Source organism: Molossus molossus, unplaced genomic scaffold (genome assembly GCF_014108415.1).
Source record: "Molossus molossus isolate mMolMol1 unplaced genomic scaffold, mMolMol1.p scaffold_m16_p_7, whole genome shotgun sequence".
Taxonomy (NCBI): Eukaryota; Metazoa; Chordata; class Mammalia; order Chiroptera; family Molossidae; genus Molossus; species Molossus molossus.
This window is the reverse complement of record NW_023425401.1, coordinates 84,190,063-84,213,111: the sequence shown is the minus strand read 5'-3', so window position 1 is coordinate 84,213,111 and position 23,049 is coordinate 84,190,063. Positions and strand designations below refer to the sequence as shown.

Genomic DNA, 23,049 nt, shown 5'->3' with positions numbered 1-23,049 from the left:
ACCTTTGTCAAATACTAATTGAGCATATTGCCTTGAGTCCATTTCTGCGTTCTCTGTTCTGTTCCACTGGTCTATATGCCTGTTCTTGTGCCAGTACCAGGCTGTTTTGATTACAGTGGCTTTGTAATATAACCTGAAATCTGGTAATGTGATCCCTCCAACTTTGTTGTACTTTTTCAAAATTACTGTGGCTATTTGAGGTCTTTTTTGGTTCCATATGAACTTTTGAAGTATTTGTTCTAGTTCTGCAAAGTATGTCATTGGTATTTTGATGGGGATTGCATTGAATCTATAGATTGCTTTGGGTAATATGGACATTTTAATGATGTTAATTCTTCCAATCCATAAACAAGGTATGTGCTTCCACTTTTTTATACCTTCCTCTATTTCTTTTTTCAATGACCTGTAGTTCTCTGCAAACAGGTCCTTTATTTCTTTGGTTAAGTTTATTCTTAGGTATCTTAATTTTTTTTTTTTGCTGCGATGCTAAATAGAATTATTTTTCAGTTTCTCTTTCTGTGAGTTCGTCTTTGGTATATAAGAATACCATCGATTTCTTGACATTAATTTTGTATCCTGCTACTTTGCCAAATTCATTTATTAAGTCTAGTAAAATTTTTGATGGAGACTTTGGGGTTTTCTACGTATAGTATCATGTCATCTGCAAATAATGACAGTTTCACTTCCTCCTTTCCGATTTAGATCCCTTTTATTTTTTCTTCCTGTCTGATTGCTGAGGCCAAGACTTCCAATACTATGTTAAATAAGAGTGGTGAAAGTGGGCATACTTGTCTTGCTCCTATTCTTAAGGAAAATGCTTTTAATTTTTGCCCATTGAGTATGTTGTTGTCTGTAGGTCTTTCATATATGGCCTTTATTATGTCAAGATATGATCCCTTTATTCCCACATTGCTGAGCGTTTTTATCAGAAATGGGTGCTGGATTTTGTCAAATGCTTTTTCAGCATCAATTAATATACTCATATAATTTTTATCTTTCATCTTGTTTATGTAGTGTATCACATTTATTGATTTGCGAATACTGTACCAGCCTAGCATCCCTGGCATGAATCCCACTTGGTCATGGTGAATAATTTTTTTGCTGTATTGCTGGATTCTAGTATTTTGTTCAGGATTTTGGCATCTATGTTCATCAGAGATATTGGTCTGTAGTTTTCTTTCTTTGTAGTGTCTTTTTCTGGTTTTGGAATTAGAATTATGCTGGCCTCATAAAACGAGTTTGGAAGTCTTCCTTCTTCCTGAATCTTCTGAAATAGTTTAAAGAGAATGGGTATTAGTTCTTCTTTGAATGTTCGGTAAAATTCCCCCGTGAAGCTGTCTGGGCCAGGACTTTTGTTTGCTGGGAGAGTCTTGATCACATCTTCAATTTCTTCTGTTCACTTTTTCTATCTCTTCCCGATTTAGTTTTGGGAGACTTTGTGTTTCTAGAAATTTGTCCATTTCGCTTAGATTGTCGAATTTGTTGCTGTATAATTGTTTATAATATCTGTTAACAATCCTTTGTATTTCTGTGGCGTCAGTTATAATATCTCCTCTTTCATTTCTGATTTTGTGTATTTGGGGTCTCTCTTTTTGTTTCTTAGTGAGTCTAGCTCAGGGTCCATCAATCTTGTTTATTTTTTCAAAGAACCAGCTCTGTTTCATTGATCCTTTGAATTGTTTTTTTGGTCTCCATGTCATTTATTTCTGCTCTGATCTTTACTATTTCCTTCCTTCTACTTGCTCTCGGGTTTTCCTTTTGTTTGCTTTCTAGTTCTTTAAGTTGTGAGGTTAGTCTATTAGAGATTTTTCTTGCTTCTTGAGGTAGGCCTGTAGTGCTGTGAACTTCCCTCTCAGAACTGCTTTTGCTGCATCCCATAGATTTCGTGTTGTTGTGTTTATTTTCATTGGATTCCAGGAAGTTTTTAATTTCTTCCTTGATCTCCATGGTAACCTATTCATTGTTCAATAACATGCTATGGAGCCTCCATGTTTTCAAATGTCTTTGCATGTTCTTCTTGCAATTGATTTCTAGTTACATGCCACTGTGATCTGAGAAGATGCTAGATTTCAATCTTTTTGAACTTGTAGAGACTTAGTTTGTGCCCTAACATGTCATCTATCTTTGAGAATGTCCCACGTGCACTTGAGAAGAATGTGAATTCTGCAGTTTTGGGGTGTAATTCTCTGTAGATATCTATTAAATCCATTTGATCTAGCACTTCATTTAGAGTCTGTGTTTCCTTGTTAATTTTTTGTCTACAGGATCTATCCAGTGATATCAGTGGGGTATTGAAGTATCGCCTGCTATGATTGTATTGCTGTTGATTTCTCCTTTGAGTCCTCCAAAAGATTTTTAATAGATGTTGATGCTCCTAAATTGGGTGCATATATGTTTACCAAGGTTAGATCTTCCTGTTGGATAGAGCCTTTCAATATTATGTAGTGGCCTTCTTTGTCTCTAGTTATGGCCTTCATTTTGAAATCTATTTTATCAGATATGAGTAATGCTACCCCAGCTTTTTATTTTTGCTTTCCATTGGCTTGAAAGATTTTTTTCCATCCCTTCACTTTCAACCTACATGAGTCTTTTGTTGTGAGGTGTAAACAACATATATGTGAGTCATGCTTTCTTATCCAGTCAGCTACTCTGTATCTTTTTTTTTTTTAATCCTCACCCGAGGACATTTTTCCATTTTTTGTTCAGGTAGAGTGGGAGGGAGAGAGAGGAACAGAGAGAGAGAGAGAAACATCGATGTGAAAGGAACACACCGAGTGGCTGCCACCCGCACAACCGACCAGGGCCGGGGACAAATTGTAACCGAGGTACACACCCTTAGCGGGAACCGAACCCGGGTCTCTCAGGACCGCAGGCCGATGCTCTAACCGCTGAGCCAAACCGGCCAGGGTTACTCTGTGTCTTTTTATCGGAGCATTCAAACCATTCACATTTAAGGTGATAATTGATATGTACTTTTTTTATTGCCATTTTTGTTTAATGTGGTTCTATTTTTCTACCTATTTCTTCAACTAATTACAGCAGTCCTTCTAGCATATCTTGCAATGCTGGTTTGGTGTTAATATATTTCCTTAGCCTTTTTGTTTGTCTGGAATGCTCTTTATTTTACCTTCTATTTTGAATGATAGCCTTGCTGCATAGAGTAGTCTTGGATTCAGATCCTTGTTTTTCATTACCTTGATTACTTCATGCCACTCCCTTCTGGCCTCTAGTGTTTCTGTTGAGAAGTCAGCTTAGAGCTTTATGGGGGTTCCTTTGTAGTTGCTTATCTCTTGCTGCCCTTAGGATTCTGTCTTTGTCTTTAATTTTGGGCCTTTTAATTACTATGTGTCTTGGTGTGGGCCTGTTTGGGTTCTTCTTACTTGGGGCTCTCTGTGGTTCTGGCACTTGAATGCCTTCTTCCTTCACCAAGTTAGGAAAGTTTTCTGTCACTATTTCTTCAAATATATTCTCTAACGCATGCCCATTTTCTTCCTCTTCAGGGACTCCTATAATGCTAATGTTATTACATGTCTAGTTGTTCCACAGTTCTCTTAGGTTGTCTTCCTGGTTTTTAATTGTTTTTTTCCTTTTGGTTTTCTGATTGTTTGAATTTTTCTATCCTGTCTTCTAATTCATGATATGGTCCTCAGCTTCCTCTATTCTGCTGGTTAGTCCTTCCAATGTGTTTTTTATTTCTGCTATGTCATTGTTCATTTCCACTTGGTTGGTTTTCAGTTTTTCTATTTCTTTACTCATGGTGCTGATGTCCTTACTCATGCTGTTGAGCTTCCTCAAGATCATGGTTCTAAATTCTACCTCTGATAATTTGCTTAGCTGCATTTCATTGATGTCATGTTCGACAGAGTTCTCATTCTTTCATTTGGGATTTGTTTCTTTGTTTCACCATTTTGGCTATCTTGGTGGGTTCTGAAGCCTCCCAAATTTTCCCTGTTGGTATTGGTGTTCTGCTGTTTGTGGCTCCCTCTACGGAGTTTGGATGAGCCTGAGTGGCCCCACATTAAACACCATTGTCAAGTCTTACTTTCCTGGGTAGATTTACAAGCCTAGGAAAGGTTCAGTTATCCTCTAGCTTTTTCCTGGAGGCTAGTAGTCTCAGTTACTCAGTGACTTCTAATGTAGCCCTGGTGTTCTGTATAAGAGGATTTCCAGAGGGTGGGATACATGCTGGTTGTTAATGAGCCTCAATTTGCATTTCTTTGCCTCACCTGGGAAAGGCTGAATCTCCGAGTAGGGGAGCACAGCTCAGGGAAGGAGTACACTGGCCTCCGTCCTTTGTGGCCACAACTCGGCAAAAAACCCTGAGTACCCTCCAAATCCCAGGTGTCCCCACAGAGTTCCAGCCCAGTCTGCCCTCCTTCTGCCAGCGACCCCAGGTGGGTGGCTGTGGCTATTTTAGCACTCTGTTCTGGCACTCTGCACTTTGTAGCGTGCTTGGTCTTTATTCCTCAAAGGCGCTGTTCACAGCTAAGACTGCTGCTGTCCGTGGGCTCCCAGCCCAGCACCTCCACAGATCCTACTAGTGTTCCTGGTTATGTGGTCCTGTCCTGCTGCTTTTCTGTTGCTTTTTTCTGAGGATTTGTCTCTATTTTAGTTGTATTTCCCGTATGGTCCTGGGAGATAGTCTGCATAGCTTCTATTCACTCCGCCTCCACTTTTCACATCCTCTATGCCTACCTTGTGTGCACCTGGATCGCACAGGCTTTCCTGGTGCCCCAGCACTCTGCACGTCCCATGGGTAATCTGACTATACTCTTAACAGCTTCTCCCAGTTATTCATTCTTTTTCCCTCTCTTCATATGTTTACATCCTTTATAGCACTTTGAAAAATCTAAAATAATTTTGATTTACTAGTTTGCTTATATTCATTGCCTATCAGTGTCATCACTGCCCACCTAGCACAAGTAACTGTTCATAGCTGGAGCTCTATAAATGTTTACTGACTGAAAGTTATACTGTCCCAATATGTAGAACTGAACCAGAAGTAGTATCACTATTTACTGGGTGAATGATCTGTGAATAAAACGTACTGCTTTACACTTACATTATGTCCCATCCACTCGTCTCTCAAGTAGATAGCATTCTAAACTCTCAAATGCTAAATGTTACCAGGATTTAATTTCTCTTTAATACAAAAACTTTCACTTCGATGTTTATTGTTGATATTTTGGGGAGTAGGAACTAATCTGAGATGGTAAATCCATTTAGTGACCTCCTTACTGAACAAGTCAATGATTCCATTATGTTAGATTGCAATTACTTGCAAGGCTAATAAAGTAAATTTCTTGCCCTCAAGCACAAAGTGTTCAAATACCACTAGCCACTCTGGCAATATGGTGCAGCACACAAAGCACAAGCATCCCAAGGTGTACAACTGGTGTTAACATTTTAATAATTATTTATCTGCAACAAGTAATGCTAGTTTTCATTTATGTAAGTAATATCAAATTTGTAAGATTTTAAATTAATTTCACTGAAAAATTTATTTAGTAAAAATAGATGTACAGATGCTATGGAGATACTATAAAGACCTTAAAAGTGAAATACAAATGACTAAAGTTTGGAAAATACTGGATTAGATCACTTCAAAAAGTCTTTCTTGTCCTTTTGATAACATTCAACTTATCTAATGTGCCAGGCTCTGAGGGTACAGAATGATTAAGAACCCCATCTACCCTCCGGGCCCTGGTTGCATATAATATCTTTTATGTTAGAAAAAAAAAAATGGTAAAACTTTATTGGGAATGAGCTAACTGGATGCACAGTATTGTCATTACTTTGTATAGTAAGGTTTAATAATGTTCAATAAATGTTTTGTCATAATTTAAAAGGAATATCTCTAAAAGCAGAGAAAGTATAAAACAGCAAAACATTTATATGTAATATATAATTATTAAGTGGAAGATATTTTTTACTTAATTACCCCAAAACATGTATCACAATAAGTGTTAATATTTTTAAAAAGCCCCTTTAGCTGAAGGCACATCTACAAATCCTGTTTTAGAATAACTGTAAAAATGAGCTTATGTATCAGACAGGAAATCTATCCCAACTGAGGAAATTAATAAAATTGAGAACAATTTAAAAAGAGACACCAAAAAGATTTGAGCAAAGACATGGATCATAAGATTGTTTGGTCTCCGAAAATGATTCCATAAAGGAAACTAAACTTACATAAACTACATTACTTTAACTTTCCTGGTTTAAAGTCAAACTTTGAAAAGAAGAGGCTATTTGCACTGCAGTCTATCAAACCAAACTCAGGACACTAAAATGTAACTCTATTATCTTTTGAGAAATAGTGACTCAACTAAAATAGATCTGACACCATTAAACTGTATCTACCCCTAAGAATCATAGTTTGGAAGTCATGTTACCGCTCATTTTTCTCCATCAACTTATTCAGATGATTTTATTCATACTCTTAACATTTATAGCAGAGAAAAGACAAACACATCAGCAAAAGGTAAATAATTACAATGTGATTCGAGGAATAATAAATTCATGTGGTTAACAATCATTTGGCGACTGGCATGATTCTGTTGAGGTGCAGGGCAAGGCACAAACTGGTAATTACCTACTCAACATTCATCCATTCTCTCCCTTTTCCTTACTGAAAACCTCACACACCTGGGCTGGCAATGTGCCATGTTAAACAGCATTTCTCAGCCTTCTTTGCAGCTGGAAGTCAGTAGGTGAGAATTCCAGGAAAGCTCTTTAAAGGAGCTGACTGAACTGCTAAATGTGCCCTTTTGAGTAAAGCCCTACTACAATTCTTCTAACTGTGCAGAGGGGAAACAGACTGGTAGGAGTCTGGGGCACTGATGATGTTGGAGTAGCCATACAAGCCCTGGTCTGTCTCCTCTAACAGTTATTTTACATAAGAGAAAAATAAATCTTTCGCTAAATCATTCATGTATGGCTTTTCTAAGTGATCAAGTCTCTTTAAGATATAAATGACAAATATCAAGATTATCGAGCTGACTTTAATAAAGAAGCAAAGCTTGTGCAGGATTATGAAAGATGGATCAAGTTTACCAAGCACAGATGAAAAAGGCATTCCAGGCAATTTTTTTGTTTTTTAAAGTACTTGAACTATGGCAGGCTGAAATGGAGAAAAACAGATAATGAGAGGTACATACTCAAAGGTAAAATGAATAAAATATGGTGATTAACTAAATGTGGGGAAGAGAGGAATAAGGAGGAGTCTAGAATAACTTTCAGTATTCCAACGTGAATGACTAGGAGGTCAGTGATTTTCCTGAGATTAAGAAAATGTGGTATTCCATGTGCCTCGGTTGCGGTTTGTCTCCGGCCCGGTTGGGGTCATGCGGGTGGCAACCAGTCGATGTGTCTCTCTTACATCGATGCTTCTCACTCTCTCTTCCTCCTTCACTCCCTCCTGCTCTATCTGAAAATGAATGCAAAAATGTCCTCGAGTGAGGATTAAAAAAAAAAAAGCATGGGGATACTTTAAGGGAACTTGAGTATCCCTTACATGAAATGTAACACCATCAGCATGATAGGGGCATCAGACAGAGAGGAAAGTGAGCAAGAGATAGAGAACTTGTTTGAAAAAATAATAACAGAATATTTCCCTATCCCGGTGAAGGAAAAAGTCACACAAGTTCAGGAAGCACCGAGTCCCAATCAAGAGAAACACCAAGAGACCCACACCAAGACACATCATAATTATAATGCCAAATATTAAAGAAAAAGAGTATTTTAAAGGCAGTAAGAGAAAAGCAATGTGTTAATGACAAAGGAGCTCCTATAAGGCTGTCAGCTGATTTTTCAACAGAAACACTACAAGACGGAAGGGAATGAAATGAAATATTCAAAGTAATGAAAAGCAAGAATCTGAAACCAAGAATACAGTCGGCCCTCATTGTGGTTAATCAATTCCAGTCTCTACCACAATAAATGAATTTCTGTGAAGTAGGATTTTTTATTTTATTTATTCTTTAGAGGGACGACTGTACCTGGCAAGACTATCATTTAAAAATGAAAGTGAATAGCCCTGCCAATGTGGCTCAGTAGATTGAGCATTGTCCCATGGACAGAGAGGTCCCAGTTAGATTCCTGCTCAGGGCACATGCCCAGGTTGCAGGCTCAATGCCCAGTAGTAGGTATACAGGAGTCAGCAGATCAATGTATCTCTCTTACATCAATGTTTCTATCCCACCCCCTCTAAAAAATAATCAATAAAAAAATACGTATTTAAAAATTAAAGTGCATAAAAAGATTTCCACCCCAGCTGGAGTGGTTCAGTTGGTTGACTGTAGTTCTGTGTACCAAAAAGTTACTGGTTTGATTTCCAATCAAGGCACATACCTAGGTTGCAGGTTTGGGTTCGATCCCTAGTTGGGGCACATATAAAAGGCAACTGATCGATGTTTCCCTTTAACTCTTTCCACCTTCTCTCTAAGCATATTCTCAGGAGAAAATTAAAAAAGCAAAAAGCTTCCCAGACAAAAAGAGGAGAAAGGATTTCATTACCAAGAAACCAACATTGCAAGAAATGTTAAAGGGACTGCAGTAAGAAGAAGAAGAAATATATACAGAGAGAGGGGATGATGGGCATCAAGAATGAAAATGGAAATAAATACCAATCAATAATAACTAAATGCAAATGGATTGAATGTTCCAATCAAAAGACACAGAGTAGCTAAATGAATAAAAAAAGAGTGACCCAGTATACTAGAGAATCACCTCAGTACAAAAGATCTGCACAGGCTGAAAGTGAATGGGTACCAAAAAAAAAAAAATTATATATAATATATATATATATATATATATATATATATATATGTGAATGGGTACCAAAAAAAAAAAATTATATATTATATATATATATATATATATATCATGCAAATGCAAACAAACAAACAAAAACACTGGGGTAACAATACCTGTATCTGACAAAATAGCCCTCCAAACAAAGGCCATAACAAGAGACAAAGAAGGTCACTACAATATACTAGAAGGATCAGGATATAAAAATGCACCCATCCTAGCTGGCACGGTTCAGTGGTTAAAGTGTTGGCCTGTGGACCAAAGGGTTCCGGGTTTGATTCCTGGTCAAAAGCCCATACCTGGGCTACAGGTTTGATCCCCGTACCTGGTTGGGGTATGTGCAGGAGGCAACCAATCGATGTGTCTCACATAGATGTTTCTCTCTCTCTCTCCCTCTCTTCTATATTTTCTGCAAATCAATGGAAAAAAAAACTTCTGGCAGGATTTAAAAATAAACAAAACAAAAAAAACAAAATTAAAAATGCACCCAATATTAAGCACATTAAAAAAAAAAAAAGAAAAAACTCTTAATGAACTTTAAAGGAGAGTTCAACACCAATACAGTTATAGCTCGGGACTTTAACACCTGATGGACATAACAGGATGGATCTTCCAGGAAAAAAAAAAATCAACAAGGAAACAGTGACCTTTAATGACACACTAGGTCAGATGGACTTAATTGATATTTATAGATTATTTCATTTCAAAGCTGCAGAATATCATTTTTCTCAAGTGCATATGGGACATTCTCAAAGATAAACCACATGTTAGGACACAAAATAAGCCTAAAAATTCAAGAAGACTGAAATCATTTCAAGCATCTTAGATCATAATGGAATACAACTAGAAAACAACTACCAAAAAAACAAAAAACATTCAAACACATAGAGGCTAAATAGTATGTTACTAAACAACAAACAGGTTACCACTGAAATCAAGGAAGAAATAAAAAACTACCTAGACACAAATGAAAATGAACACACCCAACTCAAAGTCTATAGCACATGGCAAAAGCATGCCTGAGAGGGAGGTTCAAAGCATTATTCAAGGCCTAACTCAAGAAGCAAGGAAACATTCAAATAAACTATCTAACCCTATACCAAAAAACAAACAAACAAACAAACAAACAAACAAAAAACAAAGAACAAGAAAAGCCCAAAGTAGAAGGAAGAAAATAATAAAGACAAGAGCAGAATAAATGACAAAGAGACTAAAAAACTATGCAAAAGATCAATAAAACCAAGAGCTGGTTCTTTGAAAAGATTAATGAAGCTTTAGTCAGACTCATCAATAAACAAAGAAAGAGAAGAAAAATAAAATCAAAATTGAAAGAGCTGAAGTAACTACTCATATCACAGAAATACAAAGGATTTTAAGAGAATACCATGAACAACTACATGCCAACAAATTTGACAACCTGGGTGAAATGGACAAATTCCTAGAAACATACAATCTTCCAAAACTCAATCAGGAAGAATCAGAAAACCTGAACAGACCAATAACAACTAATGAAACAGAAGTAGTAATAAAAATAAAACTTCCAGCAAAAGTCCTGGACAGGATGGCTCCACAGGTGAATTTTACTAAACATTCAAAGAATAACTAACGCCTATCCTTCAAAAACTATTCCGAACAATTTAAAAGGAGGGAAGACTTCCGCACTTTTTATAAGATCAACATTATCCTAATTCCAAAACCAGATAAAATTATTCCACAGAAAGAAAATTACAGGTCAAAATTTCTTATGAACATAGATGCTAACATACTCAATAAACTATTATCAAATCAGATCCAGCAATACAATTAAAAAGATCATAAACCATGACCAAGTGGGATACATTCCAGGGATGGAAGGTTGGTACAATAAGGCAAATCAATAAAAGTTGTACAAAACATAAACAAATTGAAGGATAAAAATCACATGATTATACCAACAGAAGCAAAAAAAAAGCATCTGACAAAACCCAGCACCCATTAGGTAATACATCTCAGCAAAGAGGGAAAACATGAATCATACCTCAACATAATAAAAGGCATATATGACAAACCTACAGCCAACATCATATTCAATGGGCAAAAATTAAAAGCATTTCCCTTAAGATCAGGAACAAGTCAGGTATGTCCATTTTCACCACTCTTCTTTAAGATAGTAGTGGAAGTCCTAACTACAGGGAGCAGACAAGAAATAAAAGGTATCCAGGTTGGAAAGGAGGAAGTGAAACTGTCATTATTCACAGATGACATGATATTGTACGTAGAAAACCTAACGACTCACCAAAAACTACTAGATTTAGTAAATGAATTTGGCAAAGAAGCAGGATTCAAAATTAACATTTAGAAATTGGTGGCATTTTATATACCAAGAACAAACTCTCAGAAAGTAAAACTAAGAAAACAATCCCATTTAACATTGCAAGAAAAAAAAAGGTACCTAGAAATAAACTTAATTAAGTCAGTAAACGACCTGTAAAAACTATAGGACATTGAAAAAAGAAACAGAAGAACCTACAAACAAGTGGAAACATACACTGTGTTCATGGATTGGGAGAATTAACATCATTAAAATGTTTATGCTACCCAAAGCAATCTATAGATTCAACGTATTTCCTATTAAAATACCAATGGCCTATTTCACAGATCTAGCACAAATATTTCAAAAATTTACATGGAATCAAAAAAGACTGTAATTAGCCTCAACAAGCTTTAGAAAGAAGAACAAAGTCGGGATCACAATATCAGATATCAAACTATACTAGAAAGACATTGTAATAAAAACAGCCTGGTAATGGCACAAGAACAGATATATAGATCAATGGAACAGAACAGAGAGCTCAGAAATCAATTCTAGCCTTTATAGTGAAGTAGTATTTGACAAGGGAGGCAAACATATTCAGTGGAATGAAGAGCCTCTCCAATAAACAGTGTTGGGAAAAGTGGAAAAATGACCACCAAATTACACCACACCAAGAATAAACTAAAAATAGGTAATAGACTTAAATGTTAGTCATAAAACAACAAATATTCAATTAGAAAACATAGGCAGTAAAATTTCAGACATCTCGTGCAACAGTATATTTTTTTATTCTCACCCGAGGTCATTTTTTTTCCATTTTTTTGTTCAGATAGAGTGGGAGGGAGGGATGGAGGGGGAGAGAGAGAGAGAGAGAAACATCAACGTGAAAGGGACACATAGAGTGGCTGCCACCCTCACGACCAACCAGGGCCAAGGTACTGCAACCGAGGTACGCGCCCTTAGCGAGAACCGAACCCGGGTCTCTCTGGACCACAGGCCGACGGTGCAGCAGTATTTTTGCTGATACATCTCCTAAGGCAAGGGAAACAAAGAAAAAAATAAACTAATGGGACTGCATCAAACTAAAAATTGTCTTCACAGCAAAAGAAACCATCCTCAAAATGCAAAGGGAACCCACTGCATGGGAGAACATATTTGCCAATGATACAACTGTTAAGGGGTTAATTTAAAAAAGTACATAAAGAACTCATAAACTCAGAAAGAGGAAGACAAACAATCCAATTAAAAAATGGGCAAAGGACCTAAATAGACACTTATCCAAAGAGGACAATATGGATAGCCAACAGACATATGAAACAATCCTCAATGTCACTAATCAGAGAGATGCGAATTAAAACCACAATGAGTATCACCTCACGCCCGCCAGAATGGGAACCATCAACAAGTCAACAATTGACAGGTGCTGGTAAGGATGTGGAGAAAAGGGTACCCTAGCATACTGTTGGTGGGAATGCACACTGGTGCAGCCACTATGGAAAGCAGTGTGAAGTTTCCTCAAAAAATTAAAACTGGAATTGCTATTTTATCCAGTGATCCCACTTCTAGGAATAAATCCTAAGAATCCCAATACACCAATAAGAAAGAATATATGCACCCCTATGTTCCCAGCAGCGCTATTTACAATAGATAAGATCTGGAAACAGCCTAAGTGCCTATCAGATGAGTGGATTAAAAAACCGTGGTATATTTACACAATGTAACACTATGCAGCAGTAAAACAGAAGGGTCTCTTACCTGTTGAGACAGCATGGATAGACCTGAAGATTATTATGCTTAGTAAAATAAGCCAATCAGAGAAAGATAAATATCATATAGTCTCACTTATATGTGTAATCTAATGAACATAATAAGCTGACAAACAAAACAGGACCATTGACACAGAAGCATGAAACAGAATGACAGATCAGAGGAGAGTTGGAAGGAGGGTGGAAGAGATTAATCAAGGAACTTATATACATACGTATATGCACAGCCAATGGACACACAGACTATAGACAGGTGAAGGCTTGGTGTGGGGTGGGAGATGCGTGGAGGGGGACAAAAAGTGAAAAATAGGGGACATCTTTAATACTCTCACAATAAAACAAATTAAAAAAACTTTTTTTTTAAATGGGCAAAGACCTGAATAAACACTTCTCCAAACAGGATATACAGAAGCCCAATATACATATGAAAAAATGTTCAGTGTCACTACTCATCAGAAAGATGCAAATTAAAAGTGTAATGAGGTATCACCTCACACCTGCCAGAATGGCTACCACCAATAAATCAACACACAAGTGCTTGTGAGGATACGGAGAAAAGGGAACCCTAGTGCCCTTCTGGTGGGAATGCAGACTGATACAGCCACTGTGCAAAATAGTATGGAGTTTCTTCAAAAAATTAAAAATGAAAATGCTGTTTCACTCAGCAATCCCACTTCTGAGAATATATCCTAAGAATCCCATAACACCATCAGGAAAAATATGTGCACCCCTATGTTTATAGCAATGTTGTTTACAATAACCAAGATCTAGAATCGGCCCAAGTGCCTGCTCATCAGAAGAGGGATAAAAAAGCTGTTGTACATTTATATAATGGAATACTATGCGGCCATATAAAAGAAGGATCTCTTGCCCAGCCCGTGTGGCTCAGTGGTTGAGCGTCGACTCATGCACCAAAGGTCACTGATTCTATTCCAGGTTATGGGCCCAATCCCCAGTGGGGGGAAAACAAGAGGCGACCAATCAATGTTTCTATCTCTCCTTTTCCCTTCCTCTCTCTCTAAAGTCAATAAAGAAAAAAATAAAAAAAGAAGGATCTCTTACCCTTTGAGACAGCATAGATGGACCTGGAGGTTGTTTTGCTAAGTGAAATATGACAGTTAGAGAAAGACAAATATCACATGATATCACTTACATGGGTAATCTAATGAACAAAATAAAATGATGAACAAAATAGGTCCAGAGATATGGAAGCATGGAACAGACTGAACGGATCTCAGCAGGGAGGGGGCTGGTATGGACTGGAAGAGATTAACCAAAGAACATATATGCATATATGCATAGCCCATGGACACAGACAATGTTGCAAAGGCCTGGGGGGGGGAGGGGGAATAGGTTGATGGGTGGCAAAATGGGGGACATCTGTAATAGAGTCAACAATTAAAAAAAAGAAAATGTGTGTGTTTGGTGAAGGGTAGGAAGAGGGGAGGTAGTGAGAGAAGAGAAAGTGCAGGCTAAGAGTTAAATTTTAATACACTGAGTTCCAGGGCCTGGAAAATCTCACATAAGATGAATAGACTCAGAAGAGAAATCTGAGCTTGAAGAATAATTTATGTATAATTGTCAAAACTAAGAGAACACATGAAAAAGTAATGGAGGAATGTTTTTCAATTTGGGTGATGTGTGTGTGGGTACAAAAGAGGTAAAACTGGCATTTGACAAAACAAGGCTTCACCCTGTGACATTTGGTCTTCCGGAGCTCTGGAGTTGGGGTAGCAGATAGGAAGAGCGTTATCTCTACAGGAGAACCACTTGAATACAGTAAGAAACAATGTAGGTCAGGGACCGAACCCTGAGGAACAGCAACCATTATGAATGATATTCAAGAAGGAAGAGAAAGGACACAAAGGTGAGAGGATAATACTGATGATTAATATTGTCTCAAAGAAAACAGCAATGGTCACCTGAAATAGCAATGGAATATTAATAAAAGGGAAGGACAGAAAAGGTAAAAATTAAAAAGGGAGCAGAGGAGGAATGAGGAATGGGAAGGAGAGGAGAGAGGAAACGAATAAAGAGAAGACAACAGTGCTAGAAAGACTGGGGGAATGGGAATTAAACAGTTTCAGCTTGACAGAGCTGAAAGAGAACAAGTGGCTTCAGGAAAGTAGAAAATATCAGTTAGAGAAATAAGATGGAGTGAGGATTTAAAAATAAAGTGAGTGTCTACTATCTGCCAAGTTAAGAGTATTATATATATATGTGGCAAATCCCCCATAAGGTACAAATTAATACTGCTATTTTACGGATAAGGATACTGAGGTTCCAAAGTCCTGCCATCAGTGAAGTAGCTAAACTCATGTCTGTATTGCTGTTATAGACACTTTTTATTATACTTTATTAAACTCATTATATTAGTTTTTTGTTTTTTTTTTATCCTCACCCGAGGATATTTTTCCATTTTTTGTACAGAGAGAGTGGGAGGGAGAGAGAGGAAGGGAGAGAGAGAGAGAAACATCGACGTGAAGGGACACATCGAGTACGTGCCCTTAGCGGGAACCGAACCCGGGTCTCTCCGGACCTCAGGCCGACGCTCTAACCACTGAGCCAAACTGGCCAGGGCTATATTCGCTTTTTAAATTGAATTTATTAGGGTGACATTGGTTAATAAAATTATATAGGTTTCAGGGGTACATTTCTATAATACATTATCTGTATATTGTATTGTGTGTTCACCACCTCAAGTCAAATCTCCTTCTATCACCATTTATTTCCCCCTTTTCTTCTACTTCCCCCACCCCCTTTTCCTTCCAGTAGTCACCATACTGTTGTTTGTCTATATATCACCTTTTATTACCTCACTCTCCAGTCTAAATAATCTATCCCCCTCAAAGAATTTAATTTTCATTCTAAATTTATCCATTATCTCTGAGTGAAATGCTATACAACACCTAATCCAGACCTGAGCCTCTGAATAAATTCTATTCAAAACTCATCTCATACCCTCTAAAAAATCAATAACTCCACATGACTTTGTTCAGTCTTTTACCAGATACCCTTACTACTCAACTGCATTAATCTTTATTTGTTACATGTTCCTATTCAGGCTTTTCACATTACTTTATGGGCATGTCTTCCCAACTAGTTCACCTTGAGGACAAGGACCATTTGTAGTATTTTCCCTTTATTCCTCCATTATACCTAGGTAAACTCCACTATACCAAGCACAGAGTGGATGAACACTGTGGTTTATAAGTAATAGATGGATACACACACACATTTAAAAAGCATATATTTATGTTATATACACACTTTTCTAAATGCACGAAGTATTTTAATAAAGGTATAAAAATTAGAAAAATAATAAAATATAAACTAAATAGAGTACAACCAAAGAGCTCTATGATTTAAAAAGCAGGTAGTAAAGATTAACACATACAGTCATTAAATGAGAGGAAGAATGTTACTAAAAAATTAGCCTTGGGTTCAAATAAAAATGTCTTTTTCTAGGTTTATAAGCATAATTCAAAACCAAAGCAATTAAGAACTTTTTTTTATCATTCCACAGTAAATCAACTGCCCCCTCTACCATTCTTTAGGCAGTATCTTTTATGAAATTATTTTCAGAATAACTGTAAGAACAAACAAACCTAGGTTATTATAGCCATAAAATATTTTCGCTATGTAAAAACAACTAAACATTGTCTATGACTTTACAAGACAAATGTTTTCTAGTTTTGTAAAGCATTTATAAGGTACACCATATGTGGTATGTATCTTTTTCTAGTGCCTTGCTCACCCATGACATTTATATTTACATGTACTTGTTCAGTAGTAAGACTGTGTCCAGATAAGAGTACAAAAATAAGATATAAAATCTACATGCTAAAGTTCACCAAAAGTGAACATCTGTTTTCAGCTTCAACTTGTTTTGAGGCAAAACCAGATATGAATATTACATAAGTATCTATTTTAGGAGAAGATGCTTTACATAAAAAAGAGCACCATATTTATACCAGTTTGAGAAATGTTGCAAATAATGCAATACCCATGTTCTTGGTGATTTCAATCTTTTACAAGTGCTGCTGCTGCAAGAAAGAATCTTTTCTTAAAGTTTATTTAATCTACTGTTTCCCATTTTTGCCACCTAAGCCAGTTGTGTACTGTCTATTGACATTACTGAATAGGTAGTTGAATATGATCTATTAATACTGATTCAAATGATTCTCTTCTTGCCCTGGCCAGTTTTCTCAATGGTTAGAACATCGGCCCACAAACTGAAGAGTCACAGGTTCAATTCTGGTCAAGGGCACTATACCTCAGTTGCAGTTCAGTCCCTGGCCCTGGTTGGGGTCCTATGGGAGGCAATCAATCGATGTCTCTCTCTCACATCGTTGTTTCTCTCTCTCTCCCTCCCACTCTATCTGAAGATGAATGGAAAAATATCTTCAGGTGAGGATTTAAAAAAACAAACAAACAAATGATTCTCTTCTTCATTCTAATCAGACTACCAAGAACTCTTGTCAACACAGTAGTTTTATGTGTATTTTACCACAGAAACAATCTTAATAAGATTTATCAGGAAAGTAAACACACTACCTTAAGAAGACAAGAATAAATAAAGCTAAACACCAATTCTTGCTTAAAAAAAAAAGAAAAAAGTCTAACACCAGCTACAACTAGAAAGCAATGTAGATTTGGCTAAAATGTAATGATCTTAACCTGTTAACTAACACTAAGGACTCTTTTCCATAAAGAAACAAAACAGATACTGAACTCTCAAAGTAAATGCTTTAGTCTATTCTTCTTATTACATTAAGCCTATAAAATTTAAACTAACCATAATTCAAGTATTTGTGGCAGAGCATGCACATTATTTTTACTTACCAAATCATATATCTGGTTTGCCAACTGTACCTTCTCATCTGCATCTTCCAAAGCTTTATAGTAATCCTAAAAAAATAAACATTTTAATTTCAAGGATAAATACTCTTAAAATATGTGCATCTAGGACATATAACTACATTTTCAGTATTATACCTTGTTATCACAATCAGTCATCCTAAGTAAGCAATAAAAACCCAGCTAAGAAAAAGGTGGATGCCCTGGCAGGTTTGGCTCAGTGGTTAAAACGTTGGCCCTCAGACCAGAGAGTCACAGGTTAGGGTCCCACTAAGGGCACGTACCTCAGTTGCTGTTCGTCCCTGGCCCCAGGTTGGGTTGTGTGGGTGGCAAGTGGTGGATGTGTCTCTCTCATGTCAAGGTTTCTCTCTTTCTCATCCTCCCTCTTTCCCTCCTGCTCTATCTGAAGATAAATGCAAAGGGTCCTTGGGTAAGGACTAAATAAACAAATATATAACTACTGAAGAAATTCTGACCTGCATGTTCATATTTTCCAATTAACTGTATAATTCTCATTTTAAGTTAGGTATGAGTTCATATAAATCGACATATATATTAGATTTCTCCTCAGTATAAAGCAAATTACTGTTTAAAAAATGGATTCTATGAATTTCCATGAAGTACCAGACTTTTCAGAGTATAAGCACACTGCACTACACCAAAAACTTAACAAGTTAAAAGAACAATGAATGACTCTGGGATGTATATATGTGATGTCTATACTCAAACACACCTAAGCCTTCAGGTATCCTCTAAGCCAGGAGCAATTCTGTCATAAATTCTAAAATATTTTTATCTAACAGAAATAATCTTCCCCCCATATGGTAAAATAAATAACACAACTACTCTAAATTTGTAGCTTTTGAATTTATTAGTCTATATTTGAACTATTCTATGAAGGTTGGGGTTGGGGGCACCATTATTACTTAGACATATTAAAGGACCTGTCCAATGTCACAGAGCTAAATGGTAGAGTCATGACCAAAGTCAGATGTCTTTAAGTAGTTCTTCCAATGTATCCCAAATAAACTAGATCATACCTTTATTTGTTTTTTTTGTTTTTTTGTATTCTCACCCGAGGATATTTTTCCATTTTTTGTACAGATAGAGTGGGAGGGAGAGAGAGAAAGGGAGAGAGAGAGAGAGAAACATCGATGTGAAGAGACACATCGAGTGGCTGCCACCCTCACGACCAACCAGGGCCGGGGACAAACTTGCAACCAAAGTACGCGCCCTTAGCGGGAACCAAACCCGGGTCTCTCCGGACCGCAGGCCGACGCTTTAACCGCTGAGCCATACCGGCCAGGGCTAGATCATACCTTTAAAGCAAACCTTAGAGGGAGAGCTGATATCCATTGTAATCTGAAAGACATCTGTAAATACTATGCAACCAATTAAAAACTCAAAGAATTCTTTATATCTAGGCCTAGTTCATATAAAAATTTAGTTTAAAACTAAAAGGCTTTTTAAGGATTCTTTCAGTTGTTAAGATTCTGTTTTTCTGTGATTCTACCAATATAGGTACCTAGCAATATAAAAATATACTTCAAGGTCTGCTCATTAAAAATGTACCTTTTTACGGTTCTGCAACTCTCTAATAAAAGTCACTAATTACTGGAAAAAAAAATTTTAATTACCAAAATGTTTCACTGATTAAAAATTCCTATACCTGAAGCTCTAAAACACAATAAATTATTTAAATTCTAAGGAATAACTGGTAACTTCCTCTAATTTTGATATCTAGAAAACTGTTTAATTTTAAAATATCTTTCTTAGAGGGTCCCAATTTTAACTGACAAATCACCCAAAGAGTTGAACATACTTTTTTGATGGATGCCATTTGTTCTTCTCTCCACTCTGGTTTATTTTTCTTTGCATTCATAAAGAATTCACTGACTCTTTGTTCTAGTTGATCCATTGCATCTACAACATATTAAAAACATTTCATATTTAGAAGACCAAATTCATACACTGAATATACATGCTTTGACTTGGGAAAGAAACAAATGTCTAACAACATACAGTCTTTCACTTGGCCACTAACTTTAATATGTCATGCTTTAATTCTGTAAATATAGAACGCCTTAATTATCTTAGTAAAAAAACAAAATTACAATCTTCCTACTGACAATTTATTTTCTCTGTTGTTATTTCAAAACTCTTTCCAACAGTTAAAGTAGTCAACAACATAGATAGGCTCTACACTGTAGTTTCTGAATAGTATAGTCTTGGGTCAAAAGCAAATAGTATTAAATCAGTCAAATGTGTCAAAACACAATTCTTATTTTAAGTACTCCTAGATAACTGTCACATTTCTTTTAATAAGAAAAAGTGATAAAAAGATTTTAACCTCTTGCTATAATGGCCTTAAACACACAATCGTCTCATATCATGATTAAAAACAGTAGGTATAATAATTTATAGGTACTTAATATACTGTAGTATTTATTCTAGGTAAGTTTTTTTCCTAAATGTGTGCCAAGAATAGTCATTTCATTCCATGACTGCTACTAAAGAAAAATAAGTAAAAAGAATTACATTGTCATGTAAATTGAGGAAAACCTTTTTACTATATTCTTTTGGAGGTTTTCAGTGAATAATAGCTCTTTAAATATCTCTTCTGAGAAGTCTTGCGGTTAATTGTTTAAAAATTTTTCTTTTGTTTAAATAAGCATTTCCAAACTTATTTGCTAAAGAGGTCTCTTTTGTTAATCCATACCTATTAACTCTAGAAAATTCAAATTATTATAAAAAAATACATGTTTAAAAACCTCTAGTTTATATAATCTAAGTCCAAATTACAAGAGAATTTAAAATTTGTAATGATAACTTAAAAAAGCATAAAATAAGTTACTCCTTATTGAATGCCTACTAGTATCAGGTACTATAAGTGGTAATTTATCTGTATTATTTTAATCCTCCGATGGGCCTCATTTTACAATGAAAACCTCTCAGAAGTGGTAATGAGGCCAAGGTCAATGGGCAAGTCAATAAAGCCTTAAAATGAACTCAGATCTGACATCAAAATTTGTGCTCAAGCCTATAGATAACACCACTTCTTCAGCAAATCTTTAGCACTTCAACTACATTAAAGTTAAAATGAACTTTGTGAGTAAGCTGGAGAAACACACAATTAAGACTTCCACACCACAATACACTGAATAAAAGGTGGCTTTCATATCATATCACCTTGTATTATGTGCCACATGGAAGTGACACTAAGCTGAGAAAAGTATATTCATGACCAATGTGTATAGAAATGTGTGGTGGAGGTGGTGGAGCAGAGAAGCAAGGGAAGAAAAGAAAAGATTCTTAGCTTCATCAAGACTCCCACACTCTGGAACGTTTGGTTCTCTGATCTCTTTTCATGGTACTCCTTTCCTCCCTGTCACATCCCAAAGTCTAGATCTTCCTCCACCCCTACTTTTCTAAGAAGAAAACCAGGCAGCTAGAGAAACATATTAGATATAGCCTAAACACAGCTGGAATAAATGGAATCAAGAAATATATCTTCCACAGATATACCTCATAAAGGCCAGCCATTAATATTATTTAAGTAATTTAATTAAAAAGTACCCACATTTCTCCAAAGGGAGTGACACATGGCCAAAAGGTACACTTGATTATTCATTTTCCTTATGTATCATATAATTTATTTCACGTTCCTAATTTTTAATATAGTATCTATACGAGATAGTAAAAACCTGTATTATATTCACTTCGCAATCGGGGAAGGTTTGTGAAGTTCTTTCAAAACATGACGAACTCATCACTGTTTTCTTGTTTTATGTGTAATTTTGCTCTAAATATTTACCTTCTTATCAACAGAGGCACTGAATCTTTACCTTCTTTGAATCATAAACAATTTTAAGGAACTTCACAGAAAAAAATGATCATGTAAACCAAATACTGCTCTACATAAGAGCAAGGTTAATTTTGGGAAAAAGTCACCGAATTACCAAGCTATCACTGATAGAAGAATTTTATTATGGCATACAAGAAGCTTTACAGTAAATCTTATTTCCCTCGCTCATCTTAAGTAACAAAATACCATGCTGGTGACAACTGAGAATATAATCTATAACGTGTAACTTTTCAAATTTGAAATTCCAAGGGTCTCTAAAAAAATAAACACCGTATATAACCCATCCTTCTATTTGTTTCCTGCTCTTAAAAAAATTTAAATAGGATGAAATTTAACAAAAGTATAAATGCTAAAATGTACGTTCAATACATAAAGGCTCAAAATCAAAATTTCAACATTTATGCCACTGTGCATTAAAACATATATCTACATTCTCAAAGAACGTATAGGAACTTTTAGTGCAGTCTCAAATTAGAGAAAGGAACACACACGTGCTCTAATGTCTCCTTCTCTTGTCAATGCCAGGAGAAAAGTAGCGAGAAGCAGCAAGATTTGGCACTGAGAGTTCTCTTTGACAATTCCTATGTATTACTCAGCCGGAGGAGAGTCAAATAGGAGAGGCGCTGGAGTCGATGACAAGTCAGTCTGGCACTGAACTTGCGTAGCAAACAAGGGCAAAACGCTCCGACTTACTCTGCACCTGCAGGTCCATCTCGCGCATCTCGGTGAAGCGGTCCCGCAGGTCCATTGGAAGCTGCTCAATCACTGTCAAAGGGAGAGTCCGTCAGAGGGGCGGGGCCAACGGCGAAAGTACGCGCCTACGTCACGGCGTGCGTGCGTGCGTCGGGGGGTGTCGAGGGAGCCGGCAGCCCAGAGCCAGGCTGCCAGTTACCGTGAGAAAGAAATATCCCCCGCCTCCCCCTCCCTCCCCGCCATCCCGCCCGCCCGTCCACTCGCGCTCTCGCCCGCCCGCAGGTCCCAAAGACGGCCCCCGCCAGCGCCGCCCACTCACTTTCTAGATAGTCCTCTAGGTACAACATCGTGGCCTGTAGCGCTTGGGGAACGAGGGGGTCCAGGGGTTTATTTGTGTCACTCGCTGTCGCCGGAGTTTTGTCCCTTCCAATATGGCGCCTCCGCTAGCAGCGCCCGCTCGGCTTCGGTGGAAAAAAAAAAGAAAAGGAAAAAAAAAAACCACTTTGACTCCTGACGGCGCTTGCCTCACTGCCGCCCGGAGCTGTCATTGGTTAGCTGGAGCAGTGACGTAGGCCGACCGGAGCCCGTCCCCGTGCCGTTGTGGGAAGTGTAGTTTTATTCCCTTTGCAGTAAGCGTCAGTACGCCGGCAGCTTTTCACACGGAAACCACAAATACCAGGCGCCCTGGCGAGGGCTGCGCAACAGAATCTGAAATGCGGTGCCTCTGTTTATTTGTTGATTTTTGCACAGGGGATGAC

General features: G+C 37.0%; 1 protein-coding gene across 1 annotated transcript in view; it reads right to left on the bottom strand.

Moving 5' to 3' along the window:
- Positions 1–22,775, bottom strand: part of ING3 (inhibitor of growth family member 3) — a 37,719-nt gene extending 14,944 nt beyond the window's left edge. The window contains exons 1-4 of the mRNA XM_036247439.1: positions 22,611–22,775; positions 22,292–22,363; positions 19,556–19,656; positions 17,719–17,784 (exon numbers count right to left, since the gene is read on the bottom strand). Of these exons, the coding sequence (XP_036103332.1) occupies positions 17,719–17,784; positions 19,556–19,656; positions 22,292–22,363; positions 22,611–22,638 (267 nt within the window). The 5' untranslated portion in view covers positions 22,639–22,775. The remainder of the gene's footprint in view (positions 1–17,718; positions 17,785–19,555; positions 19,657–22,291; positions 22,364–22,610) is intronic.
- Between the last annotated feature and the right edge of the window lie 274 nt (positions 22,776–23,049).